The sequence below is a fragment of the Phoenix dactylifera genome, chromosome 11 (genome assembly GCF_009389715.1).
Source record: "Phoenix dactylifera cultivar Barhee BC4 chromosome 11, palm_55x_up_171113_PBpolish2nd_filt_p, whole genome shotgun sequence".
In the NCBI taxonomy this organism is placed as follows: domain Eukaryota; kingdom Viridiplantae; phylum Streptophyta; class Magnoliopsida; order Arecales; family Arecaceae; genus Phoenix; species Phoenix dactylifera.
Genome location: NC_052402.1, coordinates 12,103,413 through 12,116,126, shown reverse-complemented (window position 1 = coordinate 12,116,126; position 12,714 = coordinate 12,103,413). Strand labels below are relative to the sequence as shown.

Sequence of the window (12,714 nt, the reverse complement as noted above, 5' to 3'; positions counted from 1 at the left end):
TAAATCGGAGAAGATGAGTTCAAAGAGGAGGCGAAATTCTAAGATATGGTTGCCGAATCCGACGGCAAGGAAGCCGACACCGCGACGGCTATGAATTCCAGCCACACGATTTGTCTGCGAGATATCGTCCGTCAGATCCCTCGTCGACGTAATTTGACCGTCCAATATTAGAATTTGATTTGAAAAGTAGAGAGGGAGAGAGAAAGAGAGAGAGAGAGGCCATTCGCTTCGTCCCCTCCTCCCCTTCATCTTACTCAAAAATTTCCCGCAGCGCGAGAAAAAAATCCCATCTTTTCCCGTCTCCGCCGCTCCCCTCGTCGGATCACCGCTGCTCGATTCCCCTCTGCTGGAGAGGATCCCGGCGCCGCCCGCCTCCATCTATCCCCCACCCTTTCCGGCGATTCCTAACTGTGACGTGATCGATTTGAGTGTGCTTCAATTCTCTGGAATCTTTGTCGGCGATGGAGAGTTTGGTCGTTCCCTGCGGGAGTCGAAACTCGTGAGAAATCTTCTGGTATGTGGGATTGGTTTTTGGTTTTTGAATCTCGGATTTGACAGCTCCGATGGAGCAAGGCATTCAACCTGCTGCATCGGCGCCGTCCGATTTCCCCTCGAAGAAGCTCGTCCGGCAGCTTGATTTCACGACGGCGTATGGTGGGGCTTCTCCCACGGTGGCGGCGGCGGCAGCTGCGGTATCGAAGGCCCTTGAGAAGCCGTCCCAGCAACAGCGGCAGCAGCAGCAACCGCAGTCGCTGCCGCCGTCACCGCAGCCCATCTCCCACCCTTCGTTTCCGATAGCTGTGTGAGTGTCTCTCTCTTTAGTTTGTCTAATTTTCAAATCCTTTTGGGGTGATATATCTTTTTTTCCAAATCTTAGGTTTTCTATTTGTGGGCTATTTTCGGTTTTCTTTTTTGAAGGTTTATTTTCGGTTTTCATCTCGGGTTTTATATGCTTACCGATTCTCTTTTGTGACCGGCGTTTCACAGCATGATTACTTTTGCTTTGATTATTTCCCCCTCTCTATCATGAAAGATTCCTTCTTTCTCTCATTTTTACAGATTTCCTTTTTTGATTTTTGAATCCAATTTGAATCTTTGATTGGTTAAGAAGGAGTTATTTCGTTCCCCGACTTTCCTCATCTTCATTTAGATAATTAATTGAAAGCCCTCTGAATTTTAGGAAAGAATGCCCAAATTTTGAAATTTAGGAATTCGCAAGATAGTATTTGACACTGGGTTTTGTAGATGCGTTTGAGAAGTTTCTTTAGAGTTTCATATTTAATTGTAATGAAAAGGAATTCTTTGTTATGGAGCGAGCATCTATATAAATGGTACTTTTACTATAGATGGCTAGATTTTTAATTGTTCATGATTAAAAGTTTTTCTTCTTTCCCCCACCTTCACATTCCCATTTCTTATCAAATCTAGTTGTTAACATATAAAACAGTGATGATCACTGGAAGGATTTGGTATTAGATAATTATTTTTTTGGCCATCATTCAAGTTTATTGCTGTGTCATTGTGATATATAAATGTTTGGAATGTAACATTTGGAAGTCTATTGAGATTCTATGGTTCCTCAATAGTTTACAGATCGTTTAGACATTTAGCTAGACAAGCTATAATTCTTTTTCAGAACCTATGTTGGCAGTACCATCATAGGAACCCTTTATCTCTTCAGGAAGCTGGAGTCTCCCAGATCTCGGGCACGGCCATTATATGAAGCAAAAGATGGTACCCCTACAAGAAAGAAGAACTGCAACTGCAAACACTCAAAATGCTTGAAGCTGTAGGTCTATTTTATTTTATTTTATTTTTTTAATTTAATTTTGGGATTGGTGGTGTATGCTATTTTCAGCTATGATCTGGTTACTTCGATGCATTACACTGTCAACACTAAATTGATTTGCTCATGCATGACTTTGTTAACATGATTATGTCACAAATTTTTGGTAAACGGCGTAATAAAATCATTATCAACATCAGTTATAGATCCTGAGGATTTATAGCTGATCTAGGTGTGTTTAAGTAGCAATTTCTGTTTTCTGTGATAATCACTGTTGGGCTGGATCTTGTCTCACTAAGATGGTTCTTTGATAGAAAATGATAACAATATTAACAAATGTAGGTACAGTCGGGCTGCTTATAGTTATTGCTTGTTATATTCATTAAATGTAGTACTTTAGCGAGCAGAGATAATAATGTATGGTGATTCCTTTTTCTTTTCAATAACATGAAGTAGACTGTTGAACTAATGTAATAGTAATTATTAGGTTTTTAATACAATTTCCCCTTATGCCTGAAAATATTTACCGTTATTCCTTGTAACTTATGATGAGTCTATATTTTTCATTACAGCGAAAGTATCATAACTTCAACCTACTATTAATGCTATCATACTGTGGAAAGATGTTGCAAGACAAGAAAACTGATATTTGCATCCTGAACAAACTAGATACAAGTGAGAGAGGTCTAGATGGAGAAAGCAAGCATCTCTCAAGTGAATGGATAAAGAGAAGTTGGGAAGGCAGGCTCTGTTGAAAGAGAAGGAAACAGATAAAGGAAATACATGAGATAAACTTATCCTTGCACTGAGATTGGCTAAAAAAGAAATGAGAAAGAGACTTCTTAATGTGCTGTGACTCAAGGTGGATACTTCTTGCTTGGAATTCACTAAAATCGAGGAAGTCAGTTGCAGCTCATCACTTTTAAAGGCTTGTAGTAGGTGCCATGATTCTGGTAATGAATGTTAAAACTACTCATGTTGTAAATATCCATCTCCACATAAAAGCAATGCAAGTCAGTTATTGTGTTTTTAGTCCAAACCTGCACTTCTTGACACAGAGCAAAAACGGACACTTGGAAAATTGCACACTTAGATATACTAGCGTACTAGAATAAGCAGGTGAGTTGTCTATCTTTAGTTGAATGAAATTATTTAAATGGGAAACCTTCTTTCTCTAGAGCACTGAGTGATAGTGCATTACTAAAATTGCTGCATATGAGAGGCTTCTTTCATGTATACAAGAACCCTTTCTTGCTCGCCCAGGATAAGGTAATTTTTGGATTTCCCTGGTGTCCCATGTAGGAAGTTAGCTTAAACACCTAAAGATATGGCTTTTAGACTCTTAACTACAGTTTTTAGAATTACTGTTCAACACTAAACCCTGACAAGTTAGGAATTTAAATGATTACCATAATCAGACCTAGAGCTTCTTCTTGGACCAGCCACTTGTTTCCTGTGTGAACCTGACTCTCTTTACTCACTTGGGTTCTTTGATATTGCTGATTATATTGGATGATTCCTGAAGTGACCTGCTGGCCTTGTTGACCACGAATTTTACAATATGCTACTGAACAGTGGCCAACTACTCAAATCACTGATAATCTCCTATTCTGAACACCTAAATAAAGACTCTTGTGGGCAGAAAACAGAAGTGCTTAAGGACCGATAATTTGAAAATGACAAGGGCAATGACTGAGACTGACATGAAGGCTTGTGCTCCTTGCTAGACAAGGCTTGTTACTTGGGGTCCCTTTACACTTCCACCATGCAGTTTTCTTTAATATGCTTTTAGTTGCTGGCTTGCATTAACATGTTATGATGGCTAACAATTTTTTTAATTATGGAGTGTATTGTACAGAAACTTTTAGGCCAACTACTTTAGGGGTACATAAAAGTCATGCCATGAATGAATATATGCTACGGCAATAAAATAGCCTGTTCCCTTTTCAGTTAATGTCTGCCTGCTTAATAGTTGCCTACAGTTTGAATCAGACACCTGCTCTGACTACCTTCAGTATTCCAAAACTCTATAATCTTCCCATATGTCAATTGCCTTTTGCATGCATCTGCCAGTAAGTTTCAAGCTTTTGTGAGTATGACATAGCAGCAATCCTATACTGGCCATTAATTAGACCCGTTAATGAAACTCAAGTCATACTGCGCTGTCCTGTATGATAATTATTTTGTATGTACAGAAACTCTGCATGTGTGACATGTGCATGCCTATTTGTATTGTTAATGCTTGTCTATTGCTTATGCATCTAGATTGTTGCTAATGTAGTTATGCATAAATGCGCTGATTACGCCACGTTGAAGGTAGAAGTGGTGTGAGCTGTGCAACACAGGTTATCATGCCTCCTTTGTTGTGAAATATAATCCTTAATCCTGAAAGAATTGGTATTTAGAGACAACAACTTGTGACAAATTCATACAGTGCTCATGTATGTGGCATGTTCAACCAATTATACTCAAGGTAGAACTAATTTTGTACACACAAATGTATACATGTAAAAAATCCAGTATGTTTCATCAACATGTTCTGTTTGGTGTTTTTGAAAATTATGATTCTTGGGGATGTGATGATTGTTGGATTCACATTTAAGCTGTAGTTGTATTGTGATGAATTTTTGGGCAAAAAACGTGGATTTATCTTTCTTAAAGTTTGTTTTGTTATATTGATATAAAGGTAGTGAAGAAATGAAGAAACTACAAGTTTGTTTCATCAATAATAGAATTCTCGTAAATGGAGAATATGAACATTACAAAGTGTAAAATGTCTTGCTCCTCTGCATGCCCATCAACAATAAATAAAAAACTTAATTTAAATGAATGCCCCACTTAAGCACCAATAATTGGGAAGGAAAAAACAAACCAAAAAAAAAGTTGTTTCCTGCTGGGTGCTTACTGTAGACGGCTCAATAGTGCTTGTAGCAGAATAAGAACATTGGTGATTTACATGCTTGCTGCTGATGGATTTTATTGAGATACTGAACTAGGAAAAGGTAGTTCTATGGACCGAAGACAGTTCCTTCAATAATAACAAAATGTTAAACATTTTGTTGCTTTCTCATACTTCAACAATTTATTTGACATTTCAATAAATGAATCTGAAAAGGTCAAGATGTGCTTACTTTATCTACTTTATCTTCAGGCTTTCTTACATTACGGAGCTCATAATTTAGCCTTTTGTACTGTACAATTTGCTGGTATTAATGCAATGATATTTTGTCATCTCCTTTCATTTTCCTCCTCCATATTTGATATTAATTCTCATTTTGCATCGTTAGGTACTGTGAGTGTTTTGCATCCGGTGTGTTCTGTGATGGGTGCAATTGTACAAACTGTTGCAACAATGTCGAGAATGAAACTGCTAGGCATGAGGCTGTTGAAGCTACTCTAGAACGCAACCCCAATGCTTTTAGGCCTAAGATTGGCAGTAGTCCACATGCTGTCCAAGATAGTAGGGTATGTATTTTTATCTGGTGGAATATAATAAGGTTCTTTAATGGCTTAATTCAAAAACAGACAGGTGCATGTATGTGTTCATACATACAAATGCATCCATGCATGCACGCTTTCATATTGAATGCATACATTATATAAAAATTTTTGCTGTTTGAAATCTTAGTTTTATACATACATTGACAGTCTATAGGTTTCTGCTTTTCAAAGTAGCATGTTACGATATGAATGCTCTTTGATGCTATATTAGTTATGCTTCATCAATTTTGTTAGCTTGTTCTTCACGAAAACTGACAGACTATATTTATGATTATCGCTACTCAGGGTATTAATCCATAAGGGCTGACTTTTTTTTTTCACTTGAAATGAAACTGAGTAAATAATTAATCCAAGTGCTGTCATTTGTCTTTCTAAAGCTTTTGACTCTGTGAGGTGAATATATTTATGACAGTCATGTCACAGCATTTTTAACTTTTTATACATTACATATTGAAATTAATGCATTCTTTCTCTGTGTTGAGTTGTAAATTTGTGTGTATTTTATTGCTGCACTTCCAGTAGATTTTGTGGTGGTTATATTGATGAATTAGGCCATGTTTCCTTGCCTCAAGTCCCCTGCTGAGGGAAGAATGTGACTCGTATTGTTGGGTGGCAGTTATTTTCTCCATATCCAGGCTTAGAGATCACAAACAATGTTTATAATTCCATTTTGCAACCCCTAAATATGTAGATAGTAGTTGGTGTGAAGTCCTGTATTTACACCTCTTTGTGAATCATACTTTATATCATAATAATGCAGATTGTTCTCAGTTCTAAAAACATCCTAAGATTTTTATTTGATTTATGCTCTCTAGGTGTGTTCATGTATATTCCATGAATTATTTCTGAATATAGTGATTCTTCACTGACCTTTTTCAACTAAGAGAAATACTGCCAGTAAAGTTTCATTTTTCTATTTTTACATTTTCATGTGTTTCTTCAGAATTATAGATTTGCTCCATGCTCATCATTTATGTGGAGCATAATTGGATGATATCTCATGTATGTAAATTTTTGCAGTAAACTTCCAATATTATTTCTATTTTCAATGTCAAATCAAGATTTTGAAAAGCGGCTCCAAAATGTTGATGGTTAGGGTACTAAAAAATCACATATAGCAGTGCATATTCTGGCGCATATGCTGGTGCATATGTAATTGGTATTAAAGAAATACTAAAAATAAATAATTTTATGAATAGATAAAATAAGTGAAATATTAGAAATAATTAAGTAAATATTTAAAAGAATAAAAACAATACATATACACTTCACCGCTTATTTGAGGGCTTTTAACATGTTAACCCATAAAAATAGTAGTAATAAGATCTTTCTTCTCTGTTAAGGAAAAAATTTGCAGCCAAAAGGCTTGATATTTATTAGCTATGATGACATACTTATATTAGGGAAGAAATCTGCAGCCAAAAGGCTTGATGTTCATTAGCTATGATGACATGCTTATATACCCTTCATATGATATCGGTATTTCTACATCAAAGAAATGATATGATTCATATAAAGAAAATCTCTACAAATATGGATGTAGTTGGCAAAACCGAGGAATGATTTCTATCATATGGGATTATATAGCTGGTAATATCTGTCAAATCCAGTTGAATGGTTGGCTGAGGAAATTAAGATATGATTTCCATCAAATCAAAGAATGATTTCCATCATTCTCCATGTGTTTAAATTTCAAAATGCCAATGCTATGATCAAATCCATCAATTATCAAATGAAGAGAAGAGTGAGGAGAAGAATATGTGGCCACCAGCCTAGGGCCTATGCTGCACATGCAGACTGCTGGAACCTATGTAAGCTCCTAACAATGCTTGAGGTCCATATATGCCCAATATAATGCAGTTACTAGACCATATCTGCAATAGGGCCCCGGACCACATTTTAAATCAATGAAACAATTTGCTTCTTCTTTTCATTTTGCTTGTGTTGAACTTGCTCCTAACTTTTTTAACTACACATATGTATCACATGGACAAAGTACTGAAGCTACATCATGGGGTCACTTGTACATCATATACCAATCAGTGACAAAAAGAAAGGTCATATGAAGTATGAACTCTACATAATACATTTACACAAGTACACACTTTCAAGATGACCATATCCATAACCCTAACCATGACTTATCCTGGCTATCTTTTTCTCCAAAAAAAGGGGATTTATCATAACCATCTGTGGTTTGTTTTCTAGATCCTCATTTGTAACCATTCCTCTTAAAGCCGCTTCTCTGCCATGGCAAACTTTTCTAAATCCTTTGTCACTTTTGCATATCATAGTTTGACCCTTTTTTGACTCTTGGTCAACCTAACATTTACCCTTCACCTTTTCAACCAGGCTTGGGACCGGCATTGTGTCACAAACTCTCAAGAATATGGGGGAAAAGGAAAGGCATAGTTAGAATAGATTAACATAGCATTAACATGTGAAAATTCCTATGCCTTTTGCTAGTAATGAAAGCCAATTCTTTCTCGAAATGAAAGCCTATTTTATAGTTACAAGTAGTTCAAGTTATCATCGTACAAGATATTGCTATTTAAAAGTCCCACTTTGGATAATTTCTGACATGGATTCCAGAATAATAAAATAATTTAATCAAACTGCGTTGGTGTCTTTTATACCAAATTTTTTATATTAAATTATTTATGTTTGCCTAAAGCCTACTACCAAGATGAATTTGCCTTTTTATGCTAGGAGGAGATAGGTGACCTCTCTTTGGTGGGGAAACACAACAAAGGATGCCATTGCAAGAAGTCAGGGTGCCTTAAGAAGTATTGTGAATGCTTCCAAGCCAGCATTCTCTGTTCTGAAAATTGCAAATGTATGGACTGCAAGAACTACGAAGGGAGTGAAGAGAGGAGAGCTCTTTTCCGTGGTGACCATGGAAATGCCCTGTACATGCAGCAAGCTGCCAATGCTGCCTTGAATGGAGCTATAGGACCCTCTGGATTTCTCTCTCCTTCAGCTTCAAGGAAGAGGAAAAACCAGGAGCTTCTTTTCAGCACATCAGCAAAGGATCAGCCCATTCACAGGCTGGGACAGTTTCAACAGGTAATTCTGGCCTTTTACACTCTCATGAAGTGTCATATGCATAGCAACTGGCTAATTTTTTAAATTTGTTAATTAGAGATGTCATCTTAAGAAATAGCAGATGAAAACCTTACATTTCTCCTTCATATAATCTTCCACCCCCTTCTCTGGAAATTTGCAAACAAGATGATTTGCCATGTAAAATAGCTAAAACTACTTTGCCTTTATGGTGGCCACTGATTAAAGAAATTATAGTAACTCGAATTCCCACCACCACATTATCTGTGCTGGGGTATATGTTTATTCTAACTTGGAAATGATGAAGAATGTGAATTCTCATCGATTCCACCAAATTCCTATGTTTATCAGGTTAGTCATCTCAAGACTTCAGTACCTGCCACTTCTCTTCCTTCCACTCCTGTTGCCCCTTCTATCAATCCTGGTCCATTAGGGTCTTCTAAAGTCACCTACAGGTCAGGATTTGGTTCTCTATTCTTTGATCTATGTTGAAATTTTTGTTCTGGTATTCTTGTTTTTTGGAAGAATTGACTTCTGTTGTGCATCCTGAAGGTCTCTTTTAGCAGATATTGTCCAACCTGAGGACGTGAAGGAGCTATGCAAGCTTTTGGTGGTAGTATCAGGAGAGACTGCCAAAACATTTGCCGGTACAGCTGATAGTAAAATAGGAAACTTTCCTCTACTGATGCATATCAATTTACTTCGAAAATTTCTTGATGACAATTGCGTGTTGTTATATTTTATGCTGTTGAAGCAGTCATTAAGCCTTTCTGGCTGTATCTAATGCCACTTGCCCATGACCAGTCACTTTGTTTTATCAACTCAAACAATACTGTGCTACCAATATCTTCAGAAACATCAATAGAATAATAAGGAGACTCGCCGCACTTTTGGCTGTTTCTTTCTTCCTTGAAAACCTTTTCTTCGGCTCTTAAGAATGACCTTATGTTATTGATAAAATCCAAAAGTATCACCTTTTTTTTGTTGCTTAAAATTGCTTGAAAAACTTTTCATAGCATTCGACTTTTTTTCTGGTGCAGATTCTGGAGGATAATAATTTCTTATAATTACCTTTTAATTCTGATGGTTGACAAGAATTCTAGATTATGCTCTTTCCGACATTTTTCTGAGCAGTTAAAGGTTCTTTCCTTAAACTTCATTGTATTTTCTCAACTCTTAACCCCTTTCCTCAGTGATTTCTAGTGATTCTTGTGACTTCTCTGGTTGTTAATCCTATTGGTTACTTCTGACAAATGGCATGTGGGAATGAGAAAGCTGCTTTGTGGATTATTTTTACATTCTTGAGAATTGAGTACCTATCTCTTGCCAAGATAGGTTCACATCATGTAGCTTCACTGTCATGCATGCAAGTTTCTATTTGCACCTTTGTACTTTTACCAGATGTATTTTTTTTTGTCAAATTAATGTTCAATCTGAAAATTGGTTGCAGGGAATTCCGAGTCAACTAGAACATAGTTTTGTGTCTGACTAAAATTTCCCCTAAAGCATTTTAGTTATATTTTGTTTGATAATTTACCAACTTTTGCTTGATCAAAGTTGAGTTTTCTTAGGATCTGTTCATATCCTTGCTCTCTAAATTTAATTTCTTCCAGATAGAAGAGCTCAGGAGAAGCTCGGAGAGAGGGAAGATCAAACAGAAAGCTCCCTTGCCTCATCAAACCATGACAGAGATGAGCTTCACAAAGAGCCAGACGCACAGAAAGCATCAGCTGATGAATGTTCAAGTGGAATTCATGTGGACAAAACACGCATGGAAGAATCTGTATCCGACTCTGCTGATGGCCAGAGAGGGGGCAGGCCCATGTCTCCTGGAACACTAGCACTGATGTGTGATGAGCAAGACACAATGTTCGAGACATCTCGAAATGCTGGTATGCCTCCAAGATTTCCCTACAACCAAGATATGTCAGAGGTCTATGCAGAGCAGGAGAGATGTGTGTTGACACAGTTCCGAGACTGTCTCCGTAGGCTTGTCACCTTTGGAAGAATAAAAGGTAATCCAAGCCTCCCACAATCATCTTCATGGGCACTGTTAATAGAAATTATATTTACAAGTCGATTCTTTTCTCCTGATCTTTGTGCCACCTTGAGGATGAAAATAGCACATTTTGTAGTGAATTTCACTTTGAGCATCTTTACTTCTTTTCTTTCTTTTCTTTTCCGCTCGTTTTAGTTTCTAAGAATCTAATGATAGGTGGAGTATCCTCTCTCTCTCTCTCTCTCTCTCTCTCTCTCACAAACAAGAAAAATGAAGGATAGGTGGAGTGTGAACTTCAGTGGCCCACAACGCTCTTCTGATGTGATAATTTTGAATTGCAGGAAATATGTCAAGGTGTTGTATCTGAAACAGAATGAACTTTTTGTGGCCTCAAATTTTAAACTTATTTTCTACAAGAAATTAGGTAGCGGTTTCAAATGACTAAAAGGTTCTTTTTGAATACTGAATAAAATGCTACTAATCAATCGGCCATGGTGAGTAGATACAAGGGGATCTTCTCTTCTATATGTTTTCCTTCCTTTCTTTCCGTTTCTTTTGCTCTTGGTTTAGTTTGTAAGAATCTAATGATAGTTGGAGTGTGTTCTCTCTCTCTCTAAAAAAAGAAGGAAACGAAGCATAGTGGAGTATGTACTTCAGTGGGCCACAACACTCTTTTGATGTTAATTTTTGAATTGATAAAATATCTGAAGGTGCTCTATCTGAAACAGAATGAACTTTTTTGTGGCCTAACATTTTAAACTTATTTGCTACAAGAAATTAGGAACCACTTTTAAACAATTAAAGGATTCTTTTGCGATACTGAATAAAATGCTATTAATCAGTCGTGGTGAGTAGATACAAGGGGATCTTATCTTCTATTTTTTCTTTAACTGTTGAGAGAACTAACAGTCGCTTTTCTTTGTTACAGAAACAAAGTACTCATCAATGGCCATGAAATCCGAACCTTCCTGTCATCAGGAGTTGACTATTAATGGTGCTGCTAGAGCCCCCCTATCGAGTTCTGCAGAGATGTCTCAAACTTTAAAAGCCTTCCCGGCTAATTCCAATAAGCCCATGCCTGTTGGGCAATCAAACACAGGGAATGGAGACATAAATCCTAAGATTGAGAATTTGGAGACGTAGAAAAATAAGAATAAAAAATATGGCAATTTCCAAAGCACATTGCTACATCTTTATGTAATATTCTGATGGTGTGGGGATGCCTTTGGAAGGTCATACCAGAACTCGATCAATGATTTAGAATTGATCAAGTCCGGCGAGCTCATTTTTTTAGAACTCATTAATCAATGTAATTTATACACAGTTTATTCATCCATCTTTAGAGTGTTTGTGCTGCATACAGAATGGCTGTTAATCACTGCATGTTTATTTTTTTTTTTAATGCACCGTATACTCCTGCCTATCTGACACTAATTGGAGTCATTTAGCTTATGCCATGAGAAGGCTTGATAGTGGCTGAGTTAAATTGCTCGACTCCCAGCATCTTACGCATTTGTTGCTTCCCTGTTGTAATAGCTCACAGTCACGCTCTTACAGTAAAAGAGCATGACTTGTTATTGATCTCCAGTCTTTTACTGTGCACCCCACATATTTAATTAATTGGTATTGTGGTATTGAGATCTTTTAGATTTTTGGTTAAGTGCTCGTCACAACTGCATATTTTTGTAGTGATTTTTTGGGACTGCCAGCAATGGCTCTTCTTCTTTTCTTTTCTTTTCTTTTTTTTTTTTTTTTTGCTAAGGCGAGTGGATCATACTTGACGAGTCCGGATGTATCCAATAAAATCAAAAAACAAAATACCTTGGAGTGCCAGGAGCAACTTTCCATCACCAATCCACAAGATACTATTGGAGTGATTTATTACATAAGTAGCCATCCAATCCGCAACCCTATTAGCTTTACGGAATATATGTTTGATCTGAAAGGCTCTTCTATCCTTTACTATTGTTCAGATATCTCGGAGCAAAGAATGGACGCAATCATTATCTCTTGAGCTTTTCTGGATCCAACTGATGATGGTGATCGAATTTCTCTTCAAGACGATGGAATTGGTCCATAAAATATATCGGACGTGATGAAAATTCGCTCAAGCGGCCTGCAGCGCTCTGTATCCGAAACAATTCTTTAATACCGAAGTTGTTTTAAGTTAAAAAGAGAACTTCAGAGAAACCTAAATGCAGGATCCAAAAATTGAAACAATCGGTGCAGCAAGGTGACTTTTAACAATAAAAATATACCAAAAGGATGCCAATGTCTACCACGCTATAAAATCGCGTGCAAACTCCGGATGGGATGTTGGACTTGACAACAAATACATTCGTTTCTCTAATCCTTGTGAGAGCAC

General features: G+C 37.0%; 1 protein-coding gene across 2 annotated transcripts; it reads left to right on the top strand.

The window, feature by feature from the left end:
- The first annotated feature begins 206 nt into the window (after positions 1-206).
- LOC103709480 (protein tesmin/TSO1-like CXC 5) lies at positions 207-11,707 on the top strand. 2 transcript variants are annotated; one of them, XM_039131627.1, is made up of 8 exons: positions 207-802; positions 1,652-1,789; positions 5,074-5,251; positions 7,997-8,353; positions 8,702-8,805; positions 8,903-8,997; positions 9,964-10,365; positions 11,278-11,707. In XM_039131627.1, exons 1-8 carry the CDS (start codon positions 564-566, stop codon positions 11,490-11,492), a joined length of 1,728 nt encoding a protein of 575 aa, XP_038987555.1. In that variant the 5' UTR covers positions 207-563; the 3' UTR covers positions 11,493-11,707. The 2 variants fall into 2 exon arrangements, with proteins under 2 accessions (XP_038987555.1, XP_008793061.1); XM_008794839.4 differs by having other exon boundaries at positions 208-802; positions 1,682-1,789.
- The last annotated feature ends 1,007 nt before the right edge of the window (positions 11,708-12,714 follow it).